This window comes from Pollachius pollachius, assembly GCF_949987615.1.
Source record: "Pollachius pollachius genome assembly, chromosome: 3".
NCBI lineage: Eukaryota > Metazoa > Chordata > Actinopteri > Gadiformes > Gadidae > Pollachius > Pollachius pollachius.
Genome location: NC_136936.1, coordinates 2,808,803 through 2,827,122, shown reverse-complemented (window position 1 = coordinate 2,827,122; position 18,320 = coordinate 2,808,803). Strand labels below are relative to the sequence as shown.

General features: G+C 46.9%; 1 protein-coding gene across 1 annotated transcript in view; it reads left to right on the top strand.

The window, feature by feature from the left end:
• The first annotated feature begins 3,848 nt into the window (after positions 1-3,848).
• nxn (nucleoredoxin) overlaps positions 3,849-18,320 on the top strand; it is a 53,776-nt gene continuing 39,304 nt past the window's right edge. The window contains exon 1 of the mRNA XM_079733368.1: positions 3,849-4,313. Coding sequence (XP_079589494.1) covers positions 4,005-4,313 — 309 coding nt within the window. The 5' untranslated portion in view covers positions 3,849-4,004. The remainder of the gene's footprint in view (positions 4,314-18,320) is intronic.

Below are 18,320 nucleotides of genomic sequence, written 5' to 3'. Positions count from 1 at the left end.
AATTGTAAATAGTTGTATGTGTATTTGTGTCCATTACTTACATACCATTTCGAAAAACATTGTTAACAGGCTAGATTAAAGAAATCGAGCGGCTATGTTTCGCAAATGGGGTGGTGTCCCTTTAAGAACCTTTGGCTAGCCAGGAAGTGTAATCACTGCTGTCAGTGTGTGTGTGTGTGTGTGTGCTGAGTGTGTGATTATATATAGAAGTTATCATCGGCTTCTCATCATAATAGACAACGGTCTCGTTCTCTTTACGCCTCAAGCTCTGTGCTTATTACCTATCTCGACGTGCATAATGTCCCTTTACGAAGAAGTTAAAGTGCATGGATATGCTGAATTCTGTAAAGCTGTATCCGACAGAAAGGGGAAAGATATCTTTGCTTATTTCTCAGGTGATAAAGACGCCGATGGAAATAGTTGGTGTCCTGACTGTGTCAAAGGTAATGTAATGAAGATGACGATCTGTCCTATACCAGAGTATTAGTTACTGGAAACCCTGTGTTGGTTGTGTCTTCACACGACTAGCTATTGCAGTCATATATCTGCAACTATAAATCGAATTATATACCATGTATTGCATTATCAGCTAACTACTGCTGCATGTCATCTCATTGCAGCGGAGCCTATTGTGAGAGGAGAAATTTCACACCTCCCAGAAGGTTCTGTATTTATTTACTGCCAGGTTGGCCAGAGGGACTAGTAAGTATTTCACTCCTCCTACGACCGCCTGAAGAATTGTATGGAAAATATGAGCCAGAAGCCTGCATATGCTCAATGCTGTATCCAGTGCATGCCTAACATTACACAGACAGCTGGAACTTTTATGTACAGTAGTATTATGCTAGATACCATAATGACAGTATTTAAGATGGAGTCATTATTCTGAGCAGAGCCAACACATTAATTTTACTTTACACACACGCACGCACGCACGCACGCACGCACCAGGATTACGGAGGTTACGTCATGCAATCTTTTTTTATTGCTCTCCAAAGAAACAACTGACTCTCTGAGCCTTCTCTGTCCAATGTGAATGTGTTTCTCCTGTTTGTCCACTAATAGTACTTGTGTATGTTTTCTCTTTAGTTGGAAGAATCCAAATAATGACTTCAAGAAGACGTTGAAGCTCAGTGGGGTTCCCACTCTATTGCGATATGGAACAGTGAGACACACTTTTAATATTCTCTCTCTCTTACTTCCTCTCTGCGTTCATATACCTGGTTTATGGGTCTTATCGTTGCATCAGATAACATCAGACAATATATACACAAAATCTCAATACATTTGGTCAAGTGCACTGAATATTGTGAACAGACATCTTTATAAGTCATATATAAGACATATTACAAACAGACTCGCACAGAACAGCCTTAAGATGAATGTTTCTCTTTCTCTTTCCAGCCTCAGAAGTTGGTGGAGGAAGAGTGCTTCAAAGCTAACCTGGTCCGGATGATGTTCACTGAAGACTGACGGGTTGCTAAAGGTCTTCTGCGGACTGGTCCTACACTTCATTCACTCACAACCGTCCCACTGCACCATCATAGGAATCACCACCATTTGTCCAAACCTGGATAACCCCCACATGCCATGAATGCAATGTAGTGTGAAGGTTGAGTATTTTAAGTCACTAGTAAATGTAATCAAAAGCCTTAATGATTTGAACACCTTTTTATACTTTGATATTTGCAATAAAAAATGTGTTGATCAAAATAAAACAGATACATTTATTATTTTAAAATGTGAAATTTCTATGAGAGTTTTCAAATTAAGGGTTCATCTATGTATCCATTATGTCACTATCAATGCTTTCTTTTGAATCAATGTCGAAGTTGACAATAAATGACATCTGATGCATGGTTAATTTATTGTGATTCATTTACCGGTTTGATTTCCCTACAATGACCACTGGATGGCAGCCTAACCCTTTTCTCTGTAAGAGGAGCCAGGTACATTACACCTTATGGTCCTTAGTTTTCTTCACTGCAAGACAAATTAACATGTTTGATACCATTCAACGTCATAAGTATTTACTGATCCACAAATGAAACGCGTAACGTTAATATGTGGGACACAAAAGGACAATGTTTATAAATTTAATGACAGACGTATACAAATTAATGCACAGGCATATAGAAAATCCATATAAATATTAATATGCAAACTACAGCCTTAATAACCTGCGAAGAGACGAGAAAGAATAACAGACAGTTTTTTGTGTGCCCGTCTTCCCAACTGTTATCTGTGATGTCACGTGTATATGCGGTGGCATCTAGTTTCCCCATTTAGGTATTCATTTCTCTTTATGGATTTCTGCTTACCTATTATTCCAGGATTTAACCTTTCTGTTCTATAAAGTTAAAGCATACTCATAATATCAGACCAGTTAAAAGTGTAACCATCAATACGACCATCTAAGTAGAAAATCAAACTTAACAAAGGAGCACAAACAAGGCAGACAAACAGAAGTCATAAAGGATCCAAGTCCAAGTCATAGATATGGAGAGACAGCATGTTTTTTTTACTCAACTGAGTTTCCCCCATATTGCATTTCATATACGCCACGCAGACCCTGTTGGAAGAGGAGAGATGTCTCAGCCTCCTGGTTCTGGGATTCTGCATCGTCTGCTGTCAGGTTGGCCTGCTGAGAGACCAGCAAGTATTGCTAAGAGTGTATGGGAAATATTCACCCGAAGCCGGTAGCAGCCAGCGCATCTGCTCAACCTTGTTTTTCGTTCAGGCTGACTTTTTACCATCTGTTGGTTGGGCCATTATGTTGAGTAGAAGCTAGGATGTTCAGCGTTTTGTAAATACATATTTCTGCGCGCGCACACACACTCACTCAAATACAGACAGATGCATGCAGCGAATTTATGCGCTGTGCACTATTGTTTTGAGACAACTGTATGTTTTCTCTTTAGTTGGAAGAATCCAAATAATGACTTCAAGAAGACGTGAAACTCAGCGGGGTTCCCCTCTATAATGATATGAAGCAGTAAGAGTCTTTGTGCGAATTGGTCCGACATCAACATTCATTCACAGCCAGACAGTCAAAGGAATCACAACACTTTGTCTGAACATTAATAACACAACGTACCACAAATGCAATGAAGTAGAATGCATTGAGTCTTCAATGTCACTTGAAAATGTTATGAAAGACTGCATAACAAAAAAGGTTTATCCTTTGATATTTGCAATGAAAATGTAAAAAATGTAACATTTCGATGGGGGGGGTTCAAATGAAGGGTTAAAAACATATATGAATCCCTCATTATCAAAGCTTCATTTTGTCCATAAATGTTAAACTCTAGAAAAAATAGCATCTGAATCATGGCTGATGAATATTTATTTATCTGCTTTTTTTTCCTCCTAGTTTTTCTCCTACAGTGGCCACTAGGGGGCAGCATAACCACATGTCCCTTCAGATTTAGCTCTTAGCTAAACAACTCCGTAATGTTTTGCTAATATCTTTAAAATTACATGTCGTGATGTGTTCTCGGTCGACTTTAATAACCATTAAGGAAATCATCTCCTCACCTTACCATCTTGTTACATCGCTTAACACACGATATCTACTACACTTTATACATTTCGACACAAGCTATCAATTTGACGTTAGGATTGCAGGTTTGACCGCCGGAAATGTGATTAAAAACGCTATAAAATGAAGCATTTCATGGGTCCTAAATATGTTAAAATATTAAAATATGGATTAGATTTACAAAGTGTTAAGAGAAAAGAACGCGACCGCTGTGGCCGTCAGGGCAACACAACGAGGGCAGCATTCCTCCACACCTCTCCCATTAGAGGGGACTGGTAACCAGTGGGCGAAGCGCAGGTCCAGTCGAGCTCCCCGTCTGAACGCTGCACGCCGCGGCTCCCGGTTCTCAAGCAAAGCTCCATCGGAGGAGGAAGAACAGGGGGTTTTCGGATATCATCCTACCCAGTGACTGTATGCACCGTTCGGCTGATAGAAGCAGAGCCCGTCGTGTTGGAGGATTAGGATGTCGGAGTTCCTGGTGAGTCTGCTCGGAGAGCGGCTGGTCGACAGTGAGCAAGCCGAGGTGGACGTGCAGGCGCTGGGCGGCAGGTTGTCCCTGGTCGGGCTATACTTCGGCTGCAGCCAGAACGCCCCGTGCAAGCAGTTCAATGCCAGCCTGTGTGAGTTTTACAGCAAATTTAAGAAAACCTCTGAACATAAGGATAAATTGGAGATCGTCTTCATCTCGTCCGACCAGGACCAGAAACATTGGCAGGACTTTTTACAGGAGATGCAATGGCCTGCGTTGCCGTTCAAAGACAGACACAAAAAGGTAAGTTATGGTGATAATGTCCAAGTGTCCAGTGCAATAATAATTGAGTTGTGTTGTACTAATTTTGTAGTGGGATAAAGTCCATGGGCATTATAGGTAATGTTGCAGCCATGTGTCTTTGTGCACAGGTGTATTTATTATTGGAAAGGTCATAGTATTTCTTCATAATGTTTCTTTCTTCATAATATTTTGAGTCAAGCAATATAATAAAATTACGAGATACTGTGTATCATAATTTAATAGTAGTCGCTAAAAACGCCAGCACCTTTTTGTTTTGGTAAAAATAGCACATGAGTATATAGCAGTGAGTAACCTAATAACCATTAAACCTGTAATATTATCACAATAAGATCAGTTCAGGAAAAAAAAAGGGAACAAATAAAAACAACATTATAGGTAATTGCTGCAAATATTTTCATTTATTTAGACAAACACACACACACACACACACACACACACACACACACACACACACACACACACACACACACACACTACTATATTGATAATAACATGTATTATAATTGATAGACCTGCAGGCCTAGGAAAGATTTGTTAAAGTTCACAAGGCCAATTTGTGGCATTATTTATATGAATGTCTCTGGTCTCTCCTTTGTATGTTAGGCCTCATTTTATAATTTCTGCTCCTTTTCTTCTGTGCTGATTTATAGACTGGGGTTAAGACATTCAGTGGTATCCCTTCAAATTTTGTCTACAATAACAGAAGATATTCATCTGTTTCGTACAATAGATTACCCACTTCAAAATAACATGTTCAATTAATAACTGGTCTCCCATTGTCAGATATGTAATATACAGTCTGTATATCATGAGAGCAAGATAAGATAAAATAACATATCTAAACCCCATCTACCAGAGTACCATGTTTTACTACGTCCATGGTATGCAGAATCTACAAACATGGCTCAGTTTGCAATACATTTACAATTTATTTTCATTTAATTCCGTTACCCTTCCACAATCTCAACAAACGGCAGCTCACAAATTGAGAAGCAAATAAATACCCAGCATAGCCCTGTTATGACCTCGGGTATTAACAACGGTATCTTGGAGATTGCCCTGATGCGTCTAATGGTTGTCGGAATATAATGATAGGGGATGGTTTACAATGCAGCGACACATGTTGTATTGTGTGTTGCGGTTCTTTTGGATGGGAGAAGGCAGCTATGTGAGGAATCCAGATGCTTACCAGAGAGATGCCATGTTGAAATCTTCTCCATCATGATCTGTTTACGTTGGGAACCATCAAAGAAATTGCTTGCTACAGCTGCACCCTCCCAGTACAAACACAAATGACTGGTTTATTGCCCAATATCGTATACAACGAGGATTTTAATCATTCCCAAATTAGTTTTGAGGTTCATTTTTTAATTAGCCTGCATGTTTCAAGGGAAATTAATTTACCTGAATCAATGCCAATAAATGGTTCATTTGAAATCAATGGGTACAATAAAACAAAACCGCAAAACCCACAGCATCTTTACGTTGTGATTCTCTATAATTAGTTTAAACTGTTGAATAGGCCTCTGTGTTTTCAGAGAGCGGCTGAGCCAGCCTCTTGTTTAGGCTGCACTGTGGTGTGTTTTAACGCCACTCAGATTGCCAGAGATTGTTTCTGTTTCACTCCATTATGCATTCCAGACATAAAGGAAGGGTGGTGTGGAGATGACTCGGCAGGGGGTGTGGCTTCTGCCCGGGGGGGGGGGGGGGGGTTTCGCCTTCTGGGGGCGGGGCTGAACGAAAGTCACCGTATGGCTTCAGCCTCCTCTGAATGCTTGTGGAAAAACATCTGTGGAAATCCACATGGCTATTGTTCACCAAGCAGGGCAGACATTATCGGGGTCTTTGTGCCCAGGGACCCGGGAACAGCCTGGTTCTGGGGGCCCGTTCCTCATACCAGCCATGAACTGCAGCCTTTTTTTGTGGCATATTATTTCACCGCAAGGAGGCTTGGAAAATGTATGTGCTAATCGGAAAATCTGTTGACAGCCACATGTTGGCACTTATTCATTTTTATTTGTATGGCTAGTAGTGTTCACTTCAGTGTGTGTGTCTGTGTGTGTGTGTGTTTGTGTGTCTTTCATTTTTTGTCAGCGCTGCAGCAGGTCATTAAATGCACTCCGGTATTTCCCCTCATCCACAGTTCCCACTATTATCCATAGTCTGTTGATAAACGCGCTATACCGATATGACCCGGTTGCATTCACATAGAGCCATCTCCCCGGTTCTGTCAGTTCTATCAGCGTGCTAGTCCAGGATGAGCATCCATTTGTTCCACCGAGAGGCTGGCCGTGTAGCCTCGGTGTGATCAGGAGGTTCACGTTACAGGCTCGCAGAGAGTGAAGTGGGCCACACAGGCCCCCCTCCGCTCCGGCTTGGCGTCGGCACTTGTAAGCTAAACCTCCCCGTCGCCCCCACCTTAACTCATCTCCCTGCAGCGGGGAGCAATTTCTCTTCAATCGCCTCTTTCAGAGCCTCCCCACCATCCACCCACTCAGGGGCCCCCCCTCGCCCACTGCCTCCTCCAGCCTCGCCCTCTCCCTCCTGGGCTGACCTAGCGCAGTCCTCCCCCCCAACGCTTTGCATCGCACTACGTGTTTCCATTCCCTTCTCAAACCCCGCAGGGGTGAGCTGGACCGGCGATGGGGGAAGGCTGCGTTGCGTTATGCTGGTTAACGCTCTCCATCCGTGAACCTTGACCTTTTACGTGGTTGTTTCCAAATAAACTTGTCATGTACTTCTGCGGTTGGTTTGTCGTCACGACTACAACGGACAAGCTACGTTAACGCTTGATTCATTTCCTCGCCAGTTTTGTGTAGTACTTTCCGTGTCATAACTTTTTAACATTGGTTTGTTTTACGTTACTTTTAACATAATATATATCCGTACACTGGCTTCCATTTTGTATATTTTTGAGCGGACTAAATTCTGCGTGAATAAGAACCTGTGGAACGGATTCAACAAGACACTGGAGACATTCCTTTGTGCAACCCTGTTTCTGCAGAAAACATTCAGGTTGCAAACCTCCAGAACCCCAGTGGTTCTGTGTGGGGACTGGGGTTCGGGGGCAGTTTGCCGGCCTTTGGAGGTACACAGAAGTTATCGTCATGTCCCATGAACGTGTGGCATTCAAATGAAGCGCAGTTGCAACAAAGAGCTCTGCCCTGTGCCAAGAAAGCATTCCCCACACCATTACCCCATTAGCAGCCTGAACACACTCCCACTTTCCACACTATTCTTAGATGCTTTCGCTTATTTAAATCCGTGTCAGCCTTCATCAGTTCTAATCTTCGACATTCAAATATTTGTGCTGCGTTCTACATCCGATTCCAGTCCTTCCTTCTGAAGCAGGAGGGTGTGTTCCGAACATTTGCCGTCACACTTGGTATCCTCTCCTAGGATCTCAGGAGACACTGGCAGCGGTAGTTTGGGAGAGCGGACATCTGGCCCGCGCTGAAGGAGGCACAGCTGTCTGCGAGAGGAGGGTCTTCTTGGCTCACTGGCACTGCCTTACATGGAGCTGTGCAGCTCCACGTAAATCAGAGGAGGATCCCTGCCAAGTCTTTGTGAAAGTCTAGCGCTGCTGAATGGTGATCAGACCCTGACGCTGCCAGGGCTGTTCCTGGGCTGGGGGTAGGGGTGGGGGGGATCCCAGATCTCTGGTAGGGAGAGAGGCCTCCTGTGCCGGGGCTCTCAGGACCTTCAGCCCGGTGACCGACGACAGGACAGTCCTACTTTGGGCTCAGGGCCACAGCTGTGAGGGGCTTCGGAGAGGGGAGGCTCAAGGGGTCTGTCATCAGCATGTCACTGGGGTGATGACGGGAGGACCTCAACCTGTGCCTCGTGCTCCTCTGTGTCTCTGGGCCTGCACTAGGCCATTGAGTTCAGAGGAAAGTAATTTCAGGCGATGACATGTTGCTATTCATCTTGTGACCGGCGCGTACAGTACCGGTCTGCGTGCGGTTTGGCGTTATCTCCGGGTACTTTCAGTTTCGGTAATTCACTTTTCACTTGGCCATGTTTCGCTGTGCACAAAATACGATTTCGGACGCCAATCGGATTTGGGGAGAGAGGTACTAGCGTGACGGTATCGTAAACAACGGTACACGTCCTGTGTGCTGCAGTGCAGCAGCTGGGGGCTGCGATGGATTAAAAACACATGGAGGGGGCTTCGTGTCCGATGGAAATCAAGCACAATCTCCTGATTCAATTGGACACGATCCCCAGTGGCCCAAGAGCCATAAAGAATTACAGGGCACTCTGAACCAGCAAAGCCCTGGTACGTGATTAATGGCTTTTCAAATGAAGAGACACAATGAGATTACACTGGTGGAAGCTCTTTTTGCTTCGAAATGCAGTCGCCCAAACACAGATGTTAGGAGTAAGAGAGCGTAGATAGTCAACATAATCATGACTGTGACCGATGTCGGCCCCAAGTGGCTTTGCTGGGCTGCACGGACCGTTGACATCACACCATTGTCGAGACCTAATGTTCCCAGGGGTTAAGCAATAAGGATTAAGCAATCAGGATTAAGCAATCAGGATTATGCGTTAAACAGAAGGAAATAAAGACAAAAGCAAAACTGAGTGATTAGCTAGCATGTCGGGCTAATCCTCGACCATGGGATTAAATAATCGTACAATTTCTGCTCCAGTTGTACCACATTTGACATGTACTTAACACCTGATTTTTTTTTCTGTTAATTAAATATCAGCTGTGTTTTTATAATGCTCACTGTGTCGGAAAACCGAACATGAAGATGATTATAGCTCACAGTGTTTGGTTTTATTGTTTACCATGCATGATGATTTGCAGCATCCATTATTGATTTAAAAACGTTGTAATTCCAACATAAAGTCGGGCTAAGATACCGTGGCCACAGCCGTATGTCAAGACCCTAGCCACGGCGATGTGTCCATATGCGTGTGTGGGTGGGATTCAGTTGTATGTGTACTGGAATCAGCAATCTCCAGCCATCTCCCTCTCCTAGCAACCTTATTCAGTATCTGATTATATTGAACTCCAATAGTGAATCATTGAGTATTCACGCCAGTCCGGGTGATGGCAATCGGATCTTCAATCACACGTCAATTAGCAGCCCAGACAGTATCTCTGTCTCTGTGTGTGTGTGTGTGTGTGTCTTGTCTCTCTCTATCCGAGTGTCTCTGTCTCTCGATCTCTGTCTGTCTGTCTGTGTCTCTGTTTCTGTTTGTGTGTGTGTCTCTGTCTAACTCTGGCTGTTTGTCTGTCTGTCTGTCTGTCTGTCTCTCTGTCTGTCTATCTCTCTCTCTCTCTGCCTCTCTGTGCATTGCTTTAGAGCCTGCTGTGTTGTGTACCTCCACTGAACCTCCTCAGCTGTGAGTCTCTGTTGTCTTGCATGTTTGACAAGAGCTTACAGGAGGAATGTGGGCAGCTTCCAATGAGGCAGGGAGCACCCAGTGGGCGAGGGACAGACCCAGGCAGAGGGCTTGCCCGGGCCCCTCTGCCTCTCAGCCCGGGCTTGAGTTACAGTCCCTCTCTCTCTCCGCGGATGTCCATTGTTGCTTCTTTAGAAAGCGGGGGGACAATATTGTGAGAGGCTGTCAATAGAGGAGGCATCACGGGGCTTCGGTACAGACACCTAAGTTACCCCAACCGGGAGTTGCCCAAACAGTCGCGCTCTGTACCTTCTTGTACCTTCCCCCCCCCCGCCATTGCCACTTTGCAATCCCCTCTGTTTTGGCCTCCGTTATCTGGGCCTGTAGAGAACTTGACACGCCAGAATGGTTACACTGCGCCGCAAGCCTTCAGCCCATTGCCCGTCAGTGCAGCGGCTGCTGGGAACCTCTAGGACCGGTCCTTCCTGCCTCTGGTGTCCACACGGCCCCTGTCTGGAGGTCCACACGGCCCCTGTCTGGAGGTCCACACGGCCCCTGTCGGGAGGTCCACACGGCCCCTGTCTGGAGGTCCACACGGCCCCTGTCTGGAGGTCCACACGGCCCCTGTCTGGAGGTCCACACGGCCCCTGTCGGGAGGTCCACACGGCCCCTGTCTGGAGAGCAGTCCAGGGTTCCCCTCTGCGGTCTCCGAGCCCAGAACCTTCCAAAGGAGCAGAGGGACGTCAGCGCTAACAGACGCAGCCGTGTTTTTGCGGCGGCTGAGCAGCAACGCTCCGGACGAGAACAACAGATCATTCATCTGCTGCCCCGTTCTCCTCGGCCCCTCCGCGGCCAGGAGCCTGCCAGGTACTGACTGCCAGGGAGACGTAGCTGGTTTTATAATCTGGACAAAACGCGACTAGCAAAAGCTTCTCGCAGGGATGTTGGTTTCCATGGGCGGCGTTGCAGCCGCGCACGGATGGCTATTATCTCCGTAATAACAGACCCTGTTCTGTTTTTCCCGTGGTCGTTCCTCCTCAGCCTGATTGCGTCGCTGCCACCGCGGTTGAATTGCAGCTCAGATGCTCATCAGTCGGCCATGTTGCCTCCGTTCACGCAAAGCCGACGTGCTGAACAGGGTTTTACAGGTTGTTGCTCCTCCCCCGAGTCCACACACGCACGCACGCGCGCACGCACACACACACATAGGGATACAGACACACACACACAAATTCAGAGACACAGTCACAGTTAGACACAAACAAACAGACACACACATACACACGCACAAATGCAGAGACACACACACAGGGATAAGGACACGGACACACACACACACACACACACACACACACACACACACACACACACACACACACACACACACACACACACACACACACACAAATATATAGAGACAGTCACAGATAGACACACACACTATCCCTCTACGCCTAAGCCAGCCAGCCAGCCAACCCCCGGCATAATAACAGCCCAGTGCGCGTAGGGGAGGCTGGGCTACCCCGTCATCCGGAACAGTCTCCCCCCCCCCCCCCCCCCCCCCCCCCTTTTGTTATCGGTGTCAGATTGAGGGCGGCTCTCGGTGATTACCCGGCATTCTGCGGCTCATCATCCCTGCTGATTATAGATCCGCTCTGAAGGCTGGCCCCGAGAGGAGCGTCCGTGCGTGCGGGGCTCGGTCCATCTGCATCACCGTGGAAGACAAAGATATTATATGCTATATCTATCTCTCTCCACTGCAAACGGCCAGCCTGTGTGTGTGTGTGTGTGTGGGTGTGTGTCTGGGTGTGTGTGTGTGTACGCCAGATCATGCATTTCGTGTTATCCGCATCATTCCGAGCCTCTCACGGTCTCCCCATATCTTCTCCCAGTGGACCCAGTGTTCCCAGTACTAAAGCGCTGCCGTGTTGATGGAGTGTCCGCTCCCCACCGGAGTGTTTCCATCGGCCTGCTGGTCTCGCTGCTCAGGTTGAGGGGGGGGGGGGGGGGGCTCAAGGTGCGGACAGACTCGCTGTCCCCGCACGACGCACTCTGGCGCTGGGCCCGCTGACTGACCCGCGATGGAGCTTTAACGGCCGCTTTAACGCGTCAAAAATATGACGGAATGGCAAAATCATTTTTAAGAATATTTTTTTTATTTTACTTGAAGAAATCCAAACCAGTACCTTGTGTTTTTCTCTCTCTCTCTCTCTCTCTCTCTCTCTCTCTCTCTCTCTCTCTCTCTCTCTCTCTCTCTCTCTCTCTCTCTCTCTCTCTCTCTCTCTCAAAATGGCAGAGCTGTTGTGCGACTTCTGCCTTGGTGATTGCGCTGTGGTTTAGGGGATGAGGTGATCCCTGGGTACACGGCGGACAGTGTGCTGGCTGAGAGCCGTTAGGCTGGTTTAAGTGGCGCTGTAACAGACGAGATGGGAGCTAAGTCCTCTCTCGGCCAGGCTAATGATGTGTGCGGGGACAGGGCGTGCTTCCCTTCCCCGTTCCGCTCCGCTGGGCGCCGCAGAGGGAAAGAGATTTGACAGAAGGCAGAGAGGATGACCTTCAATGTGAAATCCTTCCAGAGGAAAATGGTGGAAAAATAAAAATAGGGTGTTTTTTTTTTTTTAGGAAGGTTCGAGAAGTTTCCAGTGAGAAGCCAGATTGTCTTTGTGTTATTTTGTCTTAGTTTGCGTTGTTTCAGCGAGAAAGCAGATTCTTCATCAGTGAAAGGCATGGAAACACCCAGACATGTCCAGCAACAGCTTAAGACAGACGGGCTCTGTACTTTACATTACATTTATTTATCTTTTTTCAACCGAGACGGCTCAATTAATCTAATCTGAATATGTAGCCCAAAAATAATAATTCAATTTCATCAAATTGATCAGATTTCCGGCCTGTAAGCCTTGGAGCAAGTGTTTCTTGAGGAGGGAGGAGGAGAGGAGGAGGAAGGAGGGATGGAGTTACTGAGGGAGGGGGAGAAGGAGGGAGGGGGAGAAGGAGGGAGGAGCAGGTTGGATGAAGGCGGAGGAGGAGGAAGAGCAGGGAGGGGTCGAGGAGGAGGAGAAGGGAGGGGAAAGAAGAAGGAGGAAGGAGGAAAAGGGTGGAGGAAGGAGGAGGGCTGAGGAGGCGGGCGGAGGGCAGGCCTCCTAATGATCTTGCGTCTCCGGGAGCTGGTGCCAATTAACACTTCCAGGAGAGGGCCCCTCTCGCCCGTCTTCTGAGGTCATGTTACAGATTACGCTGTTGTTGTTCACCCCTTCTTCAGGCAGGGCTGACCTTGCATACCTCGTGGATCATCAGTGTGCTCTGCCTCACGGCCGGGACCACGTTCAGCCAGACAGAAGTAGTGGAAAACGAGGCTGCTGCTAATCTCCAGCGGGATAATGAGCTGGGAAAAGGGAAAGATGGTTTTCCTGGAGCGATACGATGTTATCGACTCAGCAGTTTCCTCCGAACTCCGTGGCACTCTGCCCCCTAAAGTCAGGAACGCACCCTTTTGATACGAGGTAAACCGAGCATTGGCAATTTTTTTAACGTTATTTGTGTCGACGCGACGCACGCGAATCCCAACGCAGCTCCCGAGCGCGTGGCAGTGTTGCTAATTTAAAAGACTGCGTCTTACGGATGGAGAAGTGGTGTGGTTTGAGTGGGAGTCGGCGTCGGAAGAGGATCCGAGGAGACCCTCAGACATTCCCAGCAGATGTCTGACCTGAAGTTTGCTCGTTATTTCTGTTGGAGACGGCAGCAGTAAATGGGAGTTCTGGCTCCCTTCGCCCCCTCTACAGATTGCTCATAAATCCTCCTAAATCTGCTCTTATTATGAATCACATTATGCATTTTGTGAGTGGAAATATTCAGAAATTGCTTGCTGCCATGGTTTCCCAATTTGCCGTGCCCGAGTCATTTGTTCACACCATTCCTTCCACATAATTGCATGCTAAATCCCCCTGCACCGATTTGTGTGTGTGTATTGGCTGATTATAAAATACTATTGTATTGGGCTGGCTGCAAAAAATGTAATGTAAGTTTGATATTAACACACCATTCCCGGTTATATTTGTTGTCAAATAGAATGCATTTATAAGATTTTCAGACTGCATTTACGTACATTTGATTTACATGAACACATGATCGACATGGCTACCAACCATATTGTGCAGGGAATGACATTAGGATCCTCCCTATTGGTGTAAGTATTAAAACCAAAATAGGCTAATCATACAAATCAACTTTAAATACTGCATATTATCTTTGTATAAAGAAAATCGTCCTCTAAACCATAATCCCACATGAGTTCTGCCACAATCAAAGGAGTGATGTTGATTAATCGATCGTCAATAATCAATGCAGACTGAAGCCACACCATTCAGTCAAAGAAAAGACGTCCGGGGGGTTGGGGGGAGAGACTCTCATGGGCAGACTAGCTGTAACAGGATGAAAGCAGGTGTGGGAGTGGGTGATTATCTGTTGGGGAAGACGCAACCCCCCCCCCCCCGGCCCCGTACAGGAAGGAAGTGGAAGAGATGAAGGTCTCAGATTACGACATAAACCGCTTTTTGTAGTTGTTTTGGTGTTGCTGTAGAGTACAGTAGAGACCAGAACAACTGCAAAAAGCCTACAAAAACACTTGTCTTCAGAGTAGGCTGTTCAGTGTGTTCCTCGTGTCACGAAGGGGGTTTGTTTTAATATCAACATGCATTTACCCAGCTGTCGAATTCCATAGCGTACTAATCCCGCTAGGGTTTAACTCCTGTTTACTCAACCCTGAGCCCTGCAGCCACCAGCAGCACCACAAACACAAACACATCCAGCACAATATTTACCCCCTCGATGGCGTTTAGCGCACGCAAATCATCATCACCGACGCCGCCGCTGGCGCTACGCAGCCGGATACCCCCCCGCGGCGGGCTTGCTTCGGCGGCGCGGCGGGGGGCTAATCGCTGTTTTTGATGAGTCTGTTGAACCCGACGTGTTGGGGCCGGGGAGCCGCTGGATGAAAGGGGTTAGCAGCTTAAGCCCGTTGTCAGGGGCACCCAGGGGCCTCGTCTCCTCACCGGGGGGGCCGGAGCCGGCCCTCGGACACGAGTGTCCGGGCAATTAGTGACGCGCTCGCCAGGGTCTCATGAAAGGGGGATCGGTGGCCCCCTGGAGATCTGAGCTGGGTGGGTTAGCATTGGATGCTACAGAAAGGTGGGGCCGTATCTTTGAATTGTTAGCATAGGAGGCTACAGGAGGGTTGGGCTGTGTCAGTATGGATAGCATAGGAAGCTACGGATGGTTAGCATAGGATGCTACTGGAAGGTTGGGCCGTATCTGTGTATGGATAGCAAAAGATGATACATATGGTTAGCATAGAATGCTATATATGGATTGCATAAGAGGCAACAGGGACGTTGGGCCGTATCTGTGTATGGATAGCAAAGGATGATACGTATGGTTAGCATAGAATGCTACAGGAAGGTTAGCATAGGCGGCTACTGGGAGGATGGGCCATGTATGGAGCCCAAGGCTAATCTGCTCCGTTCTTGGAGAGGAGGAACGAGATAAGGAAACTTTTATGAAAATGTTGGCTGCTGGAAGTTGATGGATCATAATTGTGATGGATCAAAGTAATAATTAAAAACAATCACACCGCCGCATCTGTTCTTTGGTTTTCATTTTTTTCCACTGATCTGAAATCTTGTGACAGCTGAGCACATTTTTGAAATCTGAGATCAAGAAGTGACGGCTCATTTCCTCCTTTGTGAGAATCCCATTTCTTCTCTTTGTCACGGTTGTCAAAGGTATGCGTTTTTCAGTTGGATACACACTCCAGTTTTGTGCTGCTCTTCCGTCATGGCCTCCTCCCTCTGTTGCCCCAGTCTTTTTCAGGCAGATATCTGGGAAAATTATACATAAAGTGACATTTTCCGTTTCCCTCTTCATTTCCATCCTTTTATAACATCAGTGAAAAAAAATGCAAAGTGGTGCCTTGGTATTTTGAGGAGGGCCAAATATGGCACGAGTCTGGACCGTCAGGCCTTTGTTCGCCTGAAGAAGAGCGAACTCAAACCGGCGGTACAAAGGGCCTTCTGAGCTCAGAGGGGAGCCATTCCTGGTCTCCTGATTTGAAGCACATGTGGTTATAGATTCAATCAGAGGCCGTGTGGGGGGGAGACAGGAAAATGACACGGAGACAAAATACCGTAGCCTCCCTCTGGGTTTTATAGCCCGCCAGAGCCTCGCTCGCCACCTGTTCCTCTGATGGCACTGGCTGGCCTGTAACGTGCAGGTGTGTTTAACAGGAGAGATTGAGGTAGAGAGAGGTAGAGGTAGAGAGAGAGAGGTAGAGAGAGAGAGAGGTAGAGAGGTAGAGAGAGAGAGGTAGAGAGAGAGATAGAGAGAGAGGTAGAGAGAGAGGCTTTTTATTTATTTAGTTAACTACAGGTACTTTAGAGGTACACGCCGACTGTGATAGAACGTCCTCTGTGGTAGCAGCAGGTCACACTGTTCTACTCAGGGAGCTCCTATAGAGTTCTGTCAACAGCTAAGTGTTTTTTTTGTCCTCCACCGAGACGGGCGAATCAGTTGAACTGGAACTCGAATTAAGGCCAAATCTGGAGTTCTCGTATCAGGAATGCCTGTGTCCCTGCCAAGTTCCTTTTCCACTTCCCTCTCTTCATCTATCGTATAATTATGGCGCAGGGTATGAGCCAAAGGTTTGAACGTTAGGCCCCTAATGACAGCGGGGGAAACAGAAACCGACTGAGCGATTACTAGCTCTGATCAAGACTGGTGAGAAGATTTGTAGAAACCTCGCCGGAGAACTCTGGGAACTGAAGGTATTCGCTCGGGTCCTTAAAGACCAATCTCAAGTGTGTCGGGGGTTGAAATGGACGTTTATAAAACGAGAGATTAAGAGATCACTGCTGGAATAACATGTTCTCCGACCGGGCCTTTCATGGAGAAGAGTTTGTTGCTTGACACCCAAGGGTGGAGCAGGATTCTCCTACCTGCACAGTGTCTCCTGGTTCAGCTTCTCCACCGGGTCTGGATCAAACAGACGGACGGTCAGATACGTGATGCCTCCAAGGATAGTCCAGAAGTTGTTATCTGCACACTTTCCTCTGTTTTATTTTAAGGCTTCAAAAGGCTTTTATAAGTGCTCTTTAAAACAGTTACTGCTACAAACAAGATGGCTGTAGCTTGTTTCTTGTAAAAAAGGCTTTCGGTGTTCGAAAGATATCCTTACTGTGTAGCGGTAAGTGGAGGAAAATATTTTTAATAAGTCAGGTTTGGGATTACCAGTGGGAGAGGAGATACTGTAATTGCCCTCCTTAATTACCGGCGGTGGTTGTACCAGCGGTGAAATATTAAAGTGCACTCACGCTTAAAGCCCATTATCAGAGCTGGAGGTTCTTCAAGTGTGTGGCTTTCCCACACGGCGGAACAGCAGGGCTAGATGTGGGAACAATGTCCTTGGTTGTTATTTCCCCCTGTATCGGGGAGATAAAGATTGAAGCCTCTGGTTTGGGAAATGGAAAATGAAAGCTTGACTGCCCCCATTCCTCTTCACTGTTGTGTACTGCCTTTGCAGTTTGTTTTATTTCTTCTTTTTTTCTTTAAAGTCGTTTTTTATTTTTGTAACTGTTTTTATAAATCATCAACTGAAGCCGCGGCCAAGCTTAATATCTTGCTGGGATCTGAGTGTGGACGACTGCAGGGCAGACAAGGCCGTTTGTGTATAATCCTGGATGGAGAAAGCAGACTGCGGTTGGGATCCGGTATCTGATGGATGGATGAACCACACACTGCATGGCGATATTACTGATAAAATACTGGGCTGATTTACTGTGTGTGTGATTATTTATTGTGTGTGTGATATTACTGATAAAATACTGGGCTGATTTACTGTGTGTGTGTGTGTGTGTGTGTGTGTGTGTGTGTGTGTGTCTGTGTGTGTGTGTGTGTGTGTGTGTGTTTGTGCGTGTGCGTGTGCATTCCCAATGTTTGGACAAAATTGAAGAGGAGCTGGAAATTGTTTTTTCCTTACAAAATCCTTGTCAGGCAGGAGGGATAAACACAAAATAGAATTCCTGTCTTGTCTATTATCTCTGTGGCTCCTGGGTAGCGGGATATTCTGCTTTTGGACTTCCTCCCCCTCCTAGTCATGCTTCCTTGCCTGTGTGGTCCCACACAGATTCCCCAGACCGGCTGTCCTGGAAGCGTCCTCCCATAAGCCTTCCTTCCGTCCAATGTTAGATGCACTACATTTCTAAAGCGCTTTTCTAACCAGTGGCCACTCAAAGTGCTTTACAACACTGCCTTACATTCACCCATTCCTGCACACATTCACACACAGACTGTGTGCTGTCGCCATGCAAGGCGACAACCAGCTCGTCAGGAGCAGTCAGGGTGAGGTGTCTTGCTCAGGGACACCTCGACACTCCGCTAGGAGGAGCCGGGGATCGAACTAGCGACCCTCCGGTTACCAGCCAGCCCGTTCTACCTCATGAGCCACATGCTGTCCCCATCTTGGTGGCCATCTGTCAGCGAATAGTGACATCAATGATCACAGCTTGCGCGGATGCCCTTGTGATTCACTCACCTATAGCAACCATCTTAGACCCATCTTGGCTCCTAACACTTGTG